The sequence below is a fragment of the Aplysia californica genome, unplaced genomic scaffold, assembly GCF_000002075.1.
Source record: "Aplysia californica isolate F4 #8 unplaced genomic scaffold, AplCal3.0 scaffold00361, whole genome shotgun sequence".
In the NCBI taxonomy this organism is placed as follows: Eukaryota; Metazoa; Mollusca; class Gastropoda; order Aplysiida; family Aplysiidae; genus Aplysia; species Aplysia californica.
In genome coordinates, this window is record NW_004797631.1 from 704,383 (window position 1) to 720,593 (window position 16,211).

Below are 16,211 nucleotides of genomic sequence, written 5' to 3' on the forward strand. Positions count from 1 at the left end.
GCGTTGCTCTTTCATCGCATTAGAACCCCATAAGGCCTTATTTCTTCCCATACCAGCCGCCAGCCATGTTGGTCACCACAGTTTCCTCGCACAGTCAATCTTTTATTTTTCTTTATCGCCCGTTTTTTCGAAACGTGGTTTATTAAATAGCTCCACTATTTTTCATCCAATCTTCATGAAATTTTCACGAAACGAAGAAAAGACGTAATACTAAAATTTTGGTTAATGAATATTTTTGATTTATGGAATAGCTTTTAGTGGGTGATGTTTGGAGTGTAGATTTTCATTGATTTTTTGCAAACGTGAATACTACTTCAGGAATAAATTCATAAAAATGTTTCTAGTATGTGTAGGAAAAATTCATCACTCAAACTTGTAGATCTATTGTTTGCTAAGATGAAGGCAAAAAACAAACGATTTATTTCAATGAAAAAATAAGTTCGATATTAATTACGTAAGACGTATCAACAAAATCCAATATAGCCACTGTATCCATGGAAACGAAACTCATTTATCAAATTTGATTGCGGATTTTAAGACTCCTTACTATGCTTGTTATATGTGTGAAAATTGGTAACATTTGACCTCTAATAAGCGATATAGCTTTCAGCAGCAGCCCCCCCCCACCCCACCCCATCCCCCTTAAGAGTCGGAGTGTCTGAACTCGTCAAGTCGACACGTAAATGAATTATTGATTGAATTTTATTTTTCAATTGCTTTTAACGAATGAGCATTCATTGCTGAAATTTTACAGAGTAATTTTCTTTGATTTGCATACAAAAAGAAAAAAAAATTACATTTTAGAGGGACTATTTCTACACCACCAATTTGAAGGTGGAGAATAAAAAAACCTGAAGTTTCAACTACAGTGTTAAAGTGCTGTGATTATGACTGTCATCAATACTCAAATAATTAGATGAAATTGTGACAAACTAGTTATGGGCAGCCCCCCACACTAGAGCCCTGTATGACACCACAGCCGAGCTAGCAGCGCACTCGGAAGCGCAGAAAGGTTACCCCCTTATGCTGAAAATGGTGAAATGGTGTAGGTATAAAGCTCTTATCAACACTATTAGGCTATTTCAGAGGCGGTACCTCTGAATTTCATGTCCATCTCCGAAAGAAACCGAATCAAATAGGAAGTTCGTGTAAAGTGACTTTTCCTAGGACACAACCTCGGACCGAGCTGAGGCTCGAACTTCTGAACCTGCAATGTCACCATTACAGGTCTGGTAGAGAAATATTAAACATTACAATAGGCAAACAAAGAAACAAAGGCATCACGTGCGCATCAAAGTGAGAATGAAATACAATATGCACATCGAGAAACAACAAATAGGGTGGTTTGGACATGCCATGAGAATAGGGCCACAACATGGCCTTCCTCCAAGGTCTACTACATGAAATTCAATGGCTTCAAAGCAAAAGGAGGACCAAGAAAAAGATGGATCGATGGAGTCAAAGAGACCCTCCAAAAAGAACAACATGACGATCCAAACGGAAACACACATGGCCCACTTCCGACAATTGCATCTCCCCTCGACACCTCATGCTATATGAGGACAGAAAAAAATAGAAAGGAAGTATTCCCCTCACCCCCCAACCCTTCCCCCGCCACTCCATTACTTTCCCTTCCCACCCCCCCTCCACCACACCGTCCCCTTCTTCCACCTCCCACCATCCCCTTTCCCCTCCCCCCCCCCCCCAATCCTTCTGCCCCCTCCCTGCCCCATATCACCTGAAGTTTCATGTCGCGTTTTGTTGCTAGGGCTCGGGACGAGTGGCTGACGTGCTGGCTTTTGCTTACCAGAAATTGAAGTATGAAGAAGAGACAGTGTACAACCAGAAGGGCGACAAAGAGAGAAGGTAATGGCGTGCGCGCGTGTGTGTGGGGGGTACGTTGTAGGAACCGCGCAATCTACAAATAACAATAAATCGCCTTTTCAAGGAATGAAGCATTACCTATGGATTGGCGTTGGTGGCCTAGTGGTTATATAGTTAGGACTCGAGTTTTTTAAAGTTTTCCTCACTTCTAGATAGAAATGGGTACCAGCTATAGCTTGTAAAAGATCTTGTCAGTTTGATAGTGTTTGAGCGAGTGGAATCTGCTGCTTTCACTGTATGCTTCCCGGGAAGTCGAGAGTGTTTCTGAATGTTCTCGGAGGGTCTGCTGGGGTAATAATGGTTGCAAAGCACATAGAGCCTGCTGTAGAGCAGTGGTGTACGCTATATAAATGCAATTAATGAAATTATTATTATAACCCCACTAGGTCGTGCATTCTGGTCTTTCGACAATGCTTGAAGATGTGCTGTTTTCGTGCACTTAAAAGGAGCATAATTCGTTCTTCATACATATTTTGCAGCTGTTTTCCTTTACTGAAACTTGAAATGACAAGCAAAGACGTGAACGCTATGAAATAATGCCAACTTGTTTTTAATTAATTGATTTGTTAAAGAAAATCCTTTTCAATGTAAGTGTTTATACGATCACATAGAAACAATTTAGGTCATTAAGGAAGCGAGCTTCCTCCCCTGACTGTCAGGGTCAGCCTGTGCTTAGAGGGATACAACATTCCAGCAGAAAGATCGAGATCCTCGATAATCCCCATTCAGAAATTGAAATTGATTTCTCTTACGTACTCTCTCCTTATGCCGTCATACACATTAAGCGGAGAGCAGTCGACGCATCGCTTGCCTGTCCCTGGTCACTTTCTAAAATCTCGGTACTTCCAGGCCCTGTGTGATTGTCTCATCCATAATTGTGCCTCTGTAACTTCCAGTTGGTCTGCCACTTTTACTTTTTGCAGTCATTATCAAGATTTTCAAAGAAGTGCATTCGAAAAGCTTGACATGATGTGAAACTCAAAGTCTTTGACGTCAAATTTCTAAAAACTAGGCACGGTGCAGATAGAACTTTCTGAGGTAGCGAACTGATAGAACTCCACCGTTTCAGACGGGTGGCGCGCCTGGACAAAGTGACCGAGTCCCAGATCACCCACATGCTGCTCAACAGGGCCGAACTTCCGTCCGAAAACCTGGCCAAGTTCCAGCGCCAGGTGAGGTCAGTCTGCTACTACTACCCCAACATCTCCGTCTTTGAGATGGATGACGTCAACTCGTCCACTGACATCGACCTCGCCATCTTGAATTCCATACTGCAAGGTACGCCTTTGGACGTTATACAATAAATAACTAAATACAATGAATATCACAGTCATTCCTGTTCTCAAATCAGGAAGAGACTACACATATTTTCCATCCATTTTTTTAGAGGCCAATCGCCTTCAATAGCTGGCTGTGTTAACTTGGAGGGAAAAAAATCAGCAAACGGCTCATCGTAACTTGAAAAGATCAGTTAAGTGACATCTGGTACATTTTTCAGGAGAAGGAAAAATCTGAATTATTAAAAAGGACGGCTTGAAGTTATCTGATTTTCATACTGTTTACCCTCCCCCCCCCCTCCCCCTTTTGGTTGTCTATTTGAATATACATTTTTAACCAACATAATATGAAACTTGCTCTGTAGAATACACTTCGCCCCTCCCAAAAAGAAGCAAAATCGAAACTCTTGCAGTTATCTGATCTAATCATGATGGTGATGTCATGTGGTTTGTTCAGACAACGAGTTCACTGAGCAGTGTCGAGTGCGGATTCTGGAAAACTCGATCCACTCTGGGTCATCTGGTTCACCAAGAGACCTATACCAATAAGCGAGACATTTCGATAACCAGTACCTAGAATGACAAAATTCTGTCTGACATTTTTGGCCATTTTGAGTTACCAAGACCATGATGTCAGAAACCAAATAATAATATGGTCTCTCTGCTCTATCAAAATTGTGAGATTATTTGAAGTCGTTATCAAGATATTCAAAGAACTGCATTGGAAAAAATCTGACATGTTTTTACGTCAAATTTGTCAAAACTTAGATACTGAGCATATTATTATAGAGCTTTATAAATATATGGTAGTGATTTGTCGAAGAAGGCTACATGATCACCATTTGTTTCGACCCCGTAAAAGCTTTCAGCACAGCCTTGAAGTGTGGAATTCTTCAAGACCTGCACGTTCTCGACCTACGCGGTCACCCTACTGCCTTTCTTGGCAATTTAAGAAATAAAACCGTTTCTTACAGGTTCGTGTTGGATCTGTTCTCTCTCCTATCCTCACCAGCAGGAGGAATGTGTGCCTCAGGGAAGCATCCTTTCTCCACTTCTCTTTGAAATTAAAAGAGACTCCATCTGACCCTCCCAAACAACAAAGTGCTCTCAATATACGTTGGTTTGTGTGTGACTAATACCGCATTATTCTTATGCACTGTGTATTTTATGACATATTGTCGTTATTATTGAGCGTGTGATTACTTGTTGTTAGTTAATTGATTTGTGAAATGATTGTTTGTCTCTTGATTAACAGAATGATTAATTAAATATTGATTGGTAAGCTGATTGATTGATTGTTTGATTACCTCTAACAGATTTCAACAACTTAGAAAAGCAGCTTAAACTAGCCATGAAGTGGAACAGACCTGATGTCGCCAGAGAAAAGATCCTAACTGATGAAGCAATGAGAACAGGGGTAAGATTGCTTTATGAAATGATGATCTCTAAAGGCCGCTACACATGAGCGTTCCAACCTGGCGGTTTTAACTAGAGTGGGAACTGGCGTTGAAACCGCCGCGCAAAACCGCCATCGACGGGTCGGCGCGTCATCCACATCACGAGCGGTTTAACCGCAGCCCAAGTCAAATTATAAAATGGTGGAGTGTACTGACAATGACGATTTGCTTGCAGCTTATGTGAAGAAAAAGAAAAAGAGAAAGTGTGTTCTTTACTGCACATTGTGACACAGAGTCCAAACCTGTACTGAACCCCCTCAGTGAATGAATTATTATGTGGGAATTTAAAAAAATCTCTTTAATTATTGAAAAAGCACAAATTCTGCTCGTACCTTGCCTTAAAATTGGGTGGCTCATTTAGAAAATGTAATCAGATTTTATGTGCGGTAAATCATTTTGAAGATATTGGGAGTGACAAGATTAGCCAGTTTAGCCTGTGACGTCACTCAAAGGCTATAGAGACGGGCGGGAAGCACTCTTTTCTTCTCGAGCGAGAAGACCGAGAAGCTGACCTATTTCTCGCCGGGACCGGTACTGGTCCCGAAAAGTGCTTCTCGTCTCATGACCTATTTCTCTTCTTGCGCCGTTGGACGAGCAGTTTGCTTAGCGAGAAGTCCGGCTGTGGCCGGGATTTCTCTTCTCGCGCCGTTGGAAGAGTGGATCTAAACTAGGCTAGCCCTGTTGCACAGGCGCAAGCGGTGAAGGAAGGTAGGGAGACCCAGGCCTAGGCCCCGGAGGTTGTACAGTAAGGTCCTTGGCCTTGGCCTGAGCCCTGAGCCCCACTCGCCTCGCCACCCTCTCCCCTCCCTTTCAGTTTCAGACACAGGATGGCACGGTGATGGGTAACACTGTCTGCGTGTCATTCCTCACTGGCTGTGCTGCTCTTTCCTTGGATGCCTTTCACTCTCGTTACTCGCTGTGTCATGCCAACGAGCGGTATCACTTCTCGGTACCGGCCAGTAGTTTAGTGGCCAGACAGTGACAGGAAGGGCATTTATCGCGAGAAACGAGTACTCGGCACTTCTAATGCCTGCTCCTACTGTCGTCAACGGAACGTGCTGAACTGTAGTCAGAAAATCCAAACCTGTTGAAACCGTCAGTTCGGCCTCCCGGTTAAACTTTTTACTATCAGTTTTTCATTCACATCTGCGGTTCTGCCTCCAGGTTTGCTTTTCCACTCAGAACCAGCAGTTTGGAACGTATATGTGTAACCGCCTTAACCCTTTACCCAAGTTCCCGCCACATAATGTTTCCCCCACGCCTTCCTCGTACTTTGGTACAGTCTGGAGCAGTACTAGTCCATCTGCTTTTACCACCTTTAAGAGGCCAACATTTCTGTACTGCACACCAAGATGTAATTCCAAGTAATGCATTAAAAAAAAACCTGTCTCTACAGCTGTGTCTCAAAACTCACGGTGGCGCCGTGGTGAAATCAGACATCTGGCAAAATAATGAAATCGAAGAAACCGACATTTTCCGCCTGTTTGGCGATTTTTATCAATTGTTTTTTCTACTTCTGGGACTCAACACCTTTTACGCGATTTAAAAAACATATCTTTAGGTGGATTGTACATATTATAAACATTAATCAAAGGCACAAAAGTATACGTTTGAAGTTTTAAAAGACACAGATGCTTTGTGAGTCATTAATTCTGCCAGCTATTTTCTAGGGAATTTCACCACTGATACCAGGTGTCCCCAACTTTCAGTGGAAAATATCTGGACGTCTTTTCAACATAGATGGGTTGCTAAAAAAAAATCAAAATTAAGACAAATAGATAAGCTATTAAAACAATACTAATAATTCGTTATGCCTCAAAATTGACGAGCACCTGATTCCCCTGTGTCGTGGCACATATTCCGTGGGTTAGCGGACAAATCACAAAGCCGACATATATATATATATATATATATATATATATATATATATATATATATATATATATATATATATATATATATATATTATCCCATGCCCATTTATGTGAGCTATACGCCATCTGATAAGTAGAAAAATGTGTGTATGTTAGTGTCCAATAGTGTATTACGTTCATACTTAATATAACAAGTAATTGTTACCACAGATAGAGATTCCAGGATTATAGATGTAAGTCATTGATCTGAGAGCAGTGGTGATTTTAGAAATAATGGTGGCGATGAGAGATGATGTGGGATTATGTTAAAGTAATGTTAGCGTTAGTCCTATCTTCATCTGCTCCAATGAGTCACGAGGGACGTGGGCACCCTCTATCCCGTTCCCTATTGGAACCATCTTTATGGTCACCGTGAAGTTCTGAAATGGTGAGCACAGTACAAAGCCGACAAATATAATTCTTCAAGTGTTTACTTCATCTGCAGTGTTTTGGGTGGCGTCGGTAGCCTAGTGGTTAGGCTACTAGACACATACTAGTGAGATTGCGAGTTCGGAGGTTCGAGCCTAAGTTCAGTCTGATGTTGTGTCCTTGGGAAAGGCACTTTACCCAAATTTCCAATTTGGTTCGGTCCTTTCGGAGAAGGACGTTAAAACTCAAAAGGTACCGCCTCTTACACAACCCAGTAGTGTTGATAGGGGCGTTAAACCGATATAATAATAATAAATAATAAATTGCATTTGTATAGCGCATACCCGAGCCCAACAGCAAGCTCTATGCGCTTTACACTGTATTTTATTTCCCCAGCAGACCACAAAACACTCAAAAACTTTCTCGGTTTCCCGGAAAGCATAAAGTGCAAGCAGCTGATTAAGCGCTCAAACACTAACAAGATGCCAAGATCTTTCCCTGTCTATAGCTGGGTACCCTTTCCCACCTTGGTGAAGTGAGGAAAATCCATGTAAAGTGCCTTTCCCAAAGACGCAATATTGGGCGCTTGACGGGATTTGAACCCACGCCTTACGGTTGCGAGTTCGAGAGCCTAACCGCTAAAGGTCTTATTGTAATTAATTCCTGCATGTGGTTGAATTATGCATCTGATGTGATGTGAACATTTTGTCAGCTTTACTTCTCTTTTTATCTATTGAATTTTAAAGAAAGTAATGTATAATTTAATTTTTTTTAAATGTATATCTGCATGTGTTTTTATGGTCCTGTAAAGCCAAGAAACCTTTCCCTCTGGGATAATAAAGTATTGTCTTTTCTCATCTTATCTCATCTTATCTTATCCTATCTTATTTTATCTTATCGTATCTTATCTTATTTTAACCTGTCTTATCTAATCTTGTTTTATCTTATCTTATGCTATCTTATCTCATCTCATCTCATATTATCTTATCTTATCTTATTTTATCTTAATCCTATACCGTTCGCTTTCCCATGACCCCAGTCACTGACCTCCTGCACCCTTGGTCGTCTCATGCTGGACGCTATCGCCAGCAACAGAGTGCAGTTTGTGGAGCTGTTCCTCTCCTTCCGGGTGGATCTTAACGAGCTGCTCACACGGGACAAGCTTACAAAGCTCTATCAGGACAAGGTAAATAGTGTCACGACGTGGTAGAATCAGGCACTCGCCAATTTTTGGTCATGTGGCATTATTGGTATCATCTAAAAGCTTGTTCATTTGCGGTACTTTCAAGAAATAAATACTCGTCTATCTTGAATAGAAGTCGAGATATTTGAGGTCAAAGCAGGTGGGGGTCACCAGGTTTCAGAGGTAAAATTACAGAGAAAACGGCCACCAAAGCTAGGTAACTTCAATAGCTTGAGAGTTGTTGAAAACTTAAAAATGACATATTTTGTTCCTATTCACACAGAAATGTGTTTTATATGGACATTAAAGGTGTTGAGCAAAAAAAAAAAAAAAAAAAAAAAAATAACAACAAAAAGACCCCAACAAAATTACGATTGAAATTTCCAAAATGGTGGAAAATTGCTAATTTCTTCTATTATTTCATTCTTTTGACGAGCACCCGATTTCACCACAATGCCTCCCAATTGGTCACTTTGAAGTACAAGCGGGCTAACCCAGATTTTGGGGGTTTCCAGAAATCTTGACCTTCACCAAAAGTGGCCTTGCCCTACCTATAGGAGAAGTTTGCTTTCAGTAGTGTGTATATTTATTGTTTGGTTATAATATAGAAAACTCTCCTTGTCTTTAAAAGAAACTGAACAAGGGTCAAAAACTTTACCATCGATTTTCTAAAAAAACAGTATTTTTCGGAACAGCCCCTTTGTGCTTTAAAGCGACCAATTACGCCTCATATCCACAGGGGTGGGGTGGGTTAATTAATTTTTCATTTTAAAAAAATGGTGGTCCCTATGTTTGTAAGTTACATAATATGTGCCAATATGTAACAAGTTGTTATGATTCAAGATGAAGGGGAATTGTTTGGTCTGTGATGATGATGATGATGATGATGATGATGATGATGATGATGATGATGATGATGATGATGATGATGGTATATGAATAAACATATTATATTCATACTACTTCTTACTATAGCTTTCCCTTTTCTTTGGCCTTTCCGATATATTATACTCGCCAGTACCATTGAGCATTGCGACTTCGACGTACGTGTACGCACTTTAGTTTCCATTGTGTGGGTCTAGTCTTGTCATTAATATTGTTTTTTAATGCTCCTGACGAAACAGTAAGATGGCAAAATGTGGAACGTATTAATTTTTTGAAAATCTTACAAGTCTCCACCGGTTTTGTTTTTTTGTCTCTTTGCAGTCTACAATGATGATGATGATGATGATGAGGATGATGTTGATTGTGGGGTTTTATTTTCTTTTTTTAATGTAGGTGTTTTTACACCTCACCCATCGGCACATTTGAGATAATTTAAGAGCCTTGGAAACTGCCAATTTACATAGTTTTGTGTCTTTGATCAACGTCTTTTCAGTAAACTTGACACTCCGAGATCTGTTTTCAAGTTGACGTAAAGAATGCTAGGCCTAGAAATAATCAAAGTCGATTAAAATAGTTCAACGAGTGAAAAGGAGTCAATTTCTTCGTTGGATTGTTTTGACGAGCGCCTGATTTCACTACCATGTCGCACATGCGCTATCTTAAAAGTGTCTATGTTTCCCTTTCATTTCAGATCCACAACCGCTTTTTCCTGTACCGAAAGAAATATGTGAGTGATTTTTGTGTGCAGGAGAAGTTTGGTTGCTTGTTTGTTTGTTTGTTTGTTTGTTCGTGAGCTGGCGTGGTGCTGGAGTCTTTGTTTGTGTACTGGAGCAGTTTTTTGTTTGTGTGTAATTTGTTTGTGTATTGTTTGTTTGTGTGTAGTTAGTTTGTGTGTTGTTTGTTTGTGTACTGGTGTAGTAGTTTGTTTGTGTACTGGTGTATTTGTTTGTTTGTGTGTAGTTTGTTTGTAGTTTGTTTGTGTGTTGTTTGTTTGTGTACTGATGTAGTTGTTCGTTTGTGCGTAGCTTGTTTGTGTGTAGTTTGTTTATGTACTGGAGAAGTAGTTAGTTTATGTGGTGTAGTTATTTGTTTGTGTGGTGTAGTAGTTTGTTTGTGTACTGGAGTAGTTGTTTTTTGTGCAGATGTAGTTTGTGTGTAGTTTGTTTGTGTGTTGTTTGTTTGTGTACTGGTGTAGTTTGTTTGGGTGTAGTTTGTGTATTGGTGTAGTTTGTGTATTGGTGTAGTAAATTGTTTGTGTACTGGTGTAGTTTGTTTGTGTGTAGTTTGTGTATTGGTGTAGTAAATTGTTTGTGTACTGGTGTCGTACTTTGATTGTGTGAAAAAGTAGTTTGTTTGTTTACTGGTGTAGCAATTTGTTTGTGTGTACTGTAGTAATAGTTTGTGTAAAGTAGTTATTTGTTTGTGTACTGATGTAGCCTACTTTGTTTATGTGTAGATTGTTTGTGTACTGGTGTAGTAAATTGTTTGTGTACTGGTGTAGTAAATTGTTTGTGTACTGGTGTAGTAAATTGTTTGTGTACTGGTGTAGTAAATTGTTTGTGTACTGGTGTAGTAAATTGTTTCTGTTCTGGTGTAGTAAATTGTTTGTGTACTGGTGTAGTAAATTGTTTCTGTTCTGGTGTAGTAAACTGTTTCTGTACTGGTGTAGTAAATTGTTTCTGTACTGGTGTAGTAAACTGTTTCTGTTCTGGTGTAGTACACTGTTTCTGTTCTGGTGTAGTAAACTGTTTCTGTTCTGGTGTAGTAAATTGTTTCTGTACTGGTGTAGTAAATTGTTTGTGTACTGGTGTAGTAAATTGTTTGTGTACTGGTGTAGTAAATTGTTTGTGTACTGGTGTAGTAAATTGTTTGTGTACTGGTGTAGTAAATTGTTTGTGTACTGGTGAAGTAGTTTGTTTGTATGGAGTAGTTTTTTCTCTGTATGTACTGTAGTAATAGTTTGTTAATAGTAGCAGTTTGTTTGAAATGGTGGGCGGATGGATCTAGGTGCTTGTCAGTTATTGGGTAGTAGGTGTTATTGATAACATTTTAAAAAATGGAAATAGGTCTTGCTTTTGATTTTCAAAAATACTCATCTGTCTTGAACAGAAGCCAATATATCATTGATTGAAAGATATGGGGGTCGACTGGTGTGAGATAAAATATGCCAGATAATGGCTGCCAACGTTTGGCGACTTCCAAAGCTTCAATTTAATGGCCTTACAAACTGAAAAATGTACAAAGCTTTTGGGTGCTTTTGTTCAACGTTTACTTCTAAGATCCTCCCAGAAATGTGCATAATTATGGACATAAAAGGTGTTACCCTCACCCCCCACCCTGCCCAACTCACCAGAAAAAAATGCATACTTTACTTACTTTTCTTTTCCGATCCAGTGGCCATTTGGGTTCTAGCCCTTCGGTCTGTCGATGTGGCAAAGAATTATCAATTTAATCAGTTGTGCTTTGTCGCTGTATAGAGTAATTTCTATGTCTGGGGAGGCAGGTAGGTAGGTGCTACGCAGGTCTCAAAGTGCAGGGCAGTTAAAGAGGAGCAGGTGGTGGGGTACTGTTTCATCCTGGCAGTCGCACAACGGGCAGTCGGGTGGGGTATCCTTGCGGATCCTATAAAGGTAGGAATTTAGTGGGATGTGTTGTGTTCACAGGCGAAAGATCATGACCTTTTCTTTTCTACTCAGGGAATTAATGCATCTTTTGAGTTGAGGGCTGTCATGTGTTAAAAAAAAGGTATAAAAATAAACTAACGGGAGGAAGATTCTTGGTTTCTTTTACTCCTTTATTTTGACGAGTGCCTGGTTTCACCACGCCGCTTGTGATTAGTTGGCGGGTGCTGTGGTGTGTTTTTTTTTGCTTTTTCTTTCCTATCAAACATCTACCGTCTTGATCTCCTCTCCTTTTTGTGTACGTTACTTTCTTGTAACACCTCTAATCTTCGGCACTTATTTGACCTTATTGTGTTGCAAGGGCCTACCTGATGAGTCCACTGGACAGCCCAAGAAGTTTGAGCTGAAGTGCGTTGACGATGTGGTCAGCGACCTCATGTTACCTACCTTCAACTGGACCCCGCTCTACAGTGACAGCTCAGGCAAGTGGCCTCATCAACCATACACCCACCTTCACATACGTACATCATACAGGCACACACACACACACACACACACACACACACACACGCACACACATACACACACACACGCACGCACACACACACACACACACACACAGACACTTGCACACACACACACTTCACACATACACTTGCACTCAAACGGACTCTCTCACACACATTATATAATACACGCACACACACACTCGCACATACACATACACACATAAACACTCACATACAGACGCATACACACACACACACTCAAATACACACTGATATTTTGAGAACGAGGAAGAAGAAGAAGAAGACATAATACACATACACTCTCACTCACACACATAGACACACACACACACACACACACACACACACACACACACACACACACACACACACACACACACTCTCTCTCTCTCTCTCTCTCTCCCTCGCTCTCTCTCTTCCCCTCTCTCCCTCTCCCTCTCCCTCTCCCTCTCCCTCGCTCTCTCTCTTCTTTCCCCCTCTCCCCCCCCCCTCTCTCTCTCTCTCTCTCTCTTATACTGTATGACAACTTGATTTCTCCCAAACGTCCACAGGCGAGCTCTTACCTCAAAATATTGTGTTATCGTGGACTTTGGCACGGACGCCCGCGGTTCGAATCCCCGACTGGGCGTTCTTGAACGCGATCGTTTTGTAGAGTTTTCAAGACTCACTTGGCTCAGCCTTATCGGAGATGGACGTTAAATTCGAAACTCTCCCCTCTTAATAATCGAGTGGTGTTGATAAAGGGCGTTAAATCCATACTCTCGTACTCTAAGGCTCTCAACCATTTTGGCTTAGTTCTATTAGGCATGGGCATTTAATTCGTATCGTACGTCCCACCTCTTAAATAGAGCATTAGTGTTGATACACTTAAGTTTAAATAAACAGCGTCTGTGGTGCAGAGGTTAGGCACTTCGCTGACACATACAGGAGACCCGAGTTAAATTCCTGAGAGAAGAGCAATTTGTTTCGAGTATCTCTGTCTTTCTGCTGGAATGTTGTATCGCGATAAGAGTAGGCTTCGGCTGCCAACTGGGTAAAATTCAAAATTTTCCTACCAACAGAAAATGTTTGATGTGCTCTTCGCGCTCATATGACCGTTTGTAGTTGCGAGTGCTTTAAAACACCAAAGTGTTATCCACAAAAAATCTATGGTGGCGTAATAAACCCTGCCATCATTACCCCCCCCCCCCAAAAAAAAATTTTCAGACCCGCATATACCCATGGAGTCGCCGGCTCTTGCTCTGTTCCTGTGGTCTCTGCTCATGGGATACACAGATATGTCCAAGGTTTTCTGGAAAGAGGGGATGGTAAGATCAACTTTCATTTTCATATTTGTTGTTGTTGTTGTTGTTGTTGTTGTTGTTGTTGTTGTTGTTGTTGTGTGTGTGTGTGATAGCCTATCCATTCAAAATGTTTGGAGCCCCAAAGAGTGTGCTCTTCACCAGGGCCACCGCCTCTCTTGGGTAGGGGTGTGAGGCAGTCCAACCTCTCTGAATCCTCCCCAAAGAAATGCCTCCGTGGCGGGGCACCTCTGCAGTCAATGCTCCAAATCTTGAGGCTCCTCGCTGCACAATGGACAGATTGGGTCCGATATTTTGTCTATTCTATTTTTTGTAGGCCCGCAGCCCAGAGAAGTGACAGGTCCTGATTTTTGCCAGTAGTGCAGTTGTTGTTGTTGTTGTTGTGTTTTACTGTGCTCGCAACTGAAAAGGGTCATAATATGAGTATGCAGGATGGTAAGATCTACTTTTTCTTTTCTTGTTTGTTTTGTACCTCATTATCTTATTTTTTTCACACATTTTTCTTCACTATTTATGACAAGTGTTGTTCTCAGTTATTATCAATTTTCATTGATTAGCACAATTTAAAAAAAAAATTATTGAGTCAGAGACTCGATGTCAAAAAAGTCCACTGCTAATACTATTCTTATCAAAGAAAATGGCACAATTCGATAATGCAAAAATATCCAGAAAATAATAACATTAAATTATTATGTAGTGATAGACTGAGCAGATGCTTATTATAATCTCTGTTCTCTTCTAGAATCTAGTAAGTTTGCTCAAAACAGAATTAAGTGGGGGGGGGGGGGGGGGGGAGGAGGGGGGGGGGAGGGGGGATAGGTGGGGGGAGTTGTATCTAATAAAAGTAAAAGGGATTGTTATTTTGAGATTTTTTATTATTGACTCTGGAAAATATAGTTAGATGCTGAATCTAAAATTAACTAGAACTGTGCGATTCGTTTTACAATATTTCATTTCCACACCCCAAAGCACACGTGCTAATGTGTGTATGTATGTGTGTGTGTATGTGTGTGTGTATGTGTGTGTGTGTGTGTGTGTGTGTGTGTGTGTGTGTGTGTGTGTGTGTGTGCATGCTTGTGTGGCTGCTTCTTATAGCCTAGGCCCACTACTGATTCTAGACAGAGGATCTTGATTTAGCTATCACTTGCACTGTTCAAAAGTCAAATATATGGTAACATAAAAACAAAACTGTGATTTTTTTTGTCTGTCAGTACATCACAATTGTCACTGCTGCACGTATCACTCTGTTGAATAATGCGATGCCGAAGCAAAACGTTATCACAATGTGCAGGGGAGAGCGGGGGGCCGAGGTCGCTGACCTTCCGGTCGATTCGGTGGTTCAGCTTTTGTAGATCTATGCATTTTTACGGAAAGTCGAAAACTTCAACCTATACAGCTCAGGCGTCAAAAGATGTTGGAAAATAATAATATGTCTTGAAGTTTCATAATTTATATATAAATACAGGATAACGCAGCCAGTAGATCTAGTTTTTCTTTCATCGCGTAGTACAACTTACCTTGTTTTCTGAAGTAAATGTTAATACATTTCAAGTTCTATCGAATCGATTTTCACGCGAAGACCACCATTTTGATTATCTTTCTTTTCCTTTTAAAAAGGTGTAGGCCTGTCGGATGTGGCAGTGCGATTAACAAAACTGAGTTGCTTAGACCCATCAAAACACGAGGCTTCGTGACTGATCACAAAAGTCTACGGGGCGTATCGAGGCCGATTCGCCCTGCCGCGGGCACGTTCACTAAACTGCCTAGTACTACTACTACGAGACAGTACGAGAGAGTGCCACACAAGCAACGATAGTGTAACTGACTCAGGCACGTTGTTTCGGTTTGAGTACTCATTTTTTATACACCAAATTTGACCCCTTAAGTCCATTCAGAGTATTTCACCTTTTCATTTGACCAATGTGTGCCAAATGGTAGCCTAGCTTTTGCCCCTCCATGAAGGAAAAACCTGGCCCTCATTCAAACCTGTGGGATTGAGCAAAATTTTGCGTATTGTGCTTTGTTCTTACAATTTTCATTATGATTATGATTTATAAGTTGTACATTGAGACAAAACTGTACAAAACGAGAAAGGTGCACCATTATGAAAGTGGAACGAACTCAGTTGCGTGAAAAAAGTAGTTTGAGCATATATGTGGCCTAAATAATGTTCCGGGGGGGGGACCCTATTTAGGCCATATGTGGCCTAAATAAGCACTCCCTTTGATAAGAGATCTTTCCCAGCCTGCCATTGGGAGCACTTCTCTGTTTCGCTACCGTAAAATTAGTGGAAGTTCTATCTACTCAGTACCTAGTTTTGAGAAATTTGATGTTAAAAGTTTTAAGTTTCGCAACTTGTCAAGCTTTTATGCATTCAATTCTTTGAATATTTAGATAACGGCTCTGAATAGTCTTACGATTTTGATAGGGCATAATAATATAGAACATTGGGCCCCTTAGTAACTCAAAACGCCCAAAAATGTCAGATAGAACTTTGTAATTCTCTATGAGATAGCGATTTATTTTTTTCTGTGTGACTATGTCTGGCCAAAGGAGCAGATGGCGTCTGCCCTTTTTGCTCAGGCGATGTTCAACAAAATGCAGAACAAAACAAAAGACAACGAGATATGCAGACAGCTCAAGAGAGGGGCAGGGTGAGTTGCAACACACAGGCACACACATAAACACATAATGTGCGCATGCAAACACACACAGATACAAACACAAACACACACACACACACACACACACACATACACACACACACACACACACACACACACACACACAC

General features: G+C 40.8%; 1 protein-coding gene across 1 annotated transcript in view; it reads left to right on the top strand.

Moving 5' to 3' along the window:
- The window catches only part of LOC101848446 (transient receptor potential cation channel subfamily M member-like 2), a gene marked incomplete in the record, with an annotated part of 82,665 nt that overhangs the window by 20,655 nt on the left and 45,799 nt on the right, over nucleotides 1–16,211 (top strand). Inside the window, 8 exon segments of the mRNA XM_013085273.2 lie at nucleotides 1,769–1,866; nucleotides 2,954–3,162; nucleotides 4,478–4,578; nucleotides 7,940–8,086; nucleotides 9,660–9,695; nucleotides 11,951–12,071; nucleotides 13,326–13,426; nucleotides 15,974–16,074. Of these exon segments, the coding sequence (XP_012940727.1) occupies nucleotides 1,769–1,866; nucleotides 2,954–3,162; nucleotides 4,478–4,578; nucleotides 7,940–8,086; nucleotides 9,660–9,695; nucleotides 11,951–12,071; nucleotides 13,326–13,426; nucleotides 15,974–16,074 (914 nt within the window).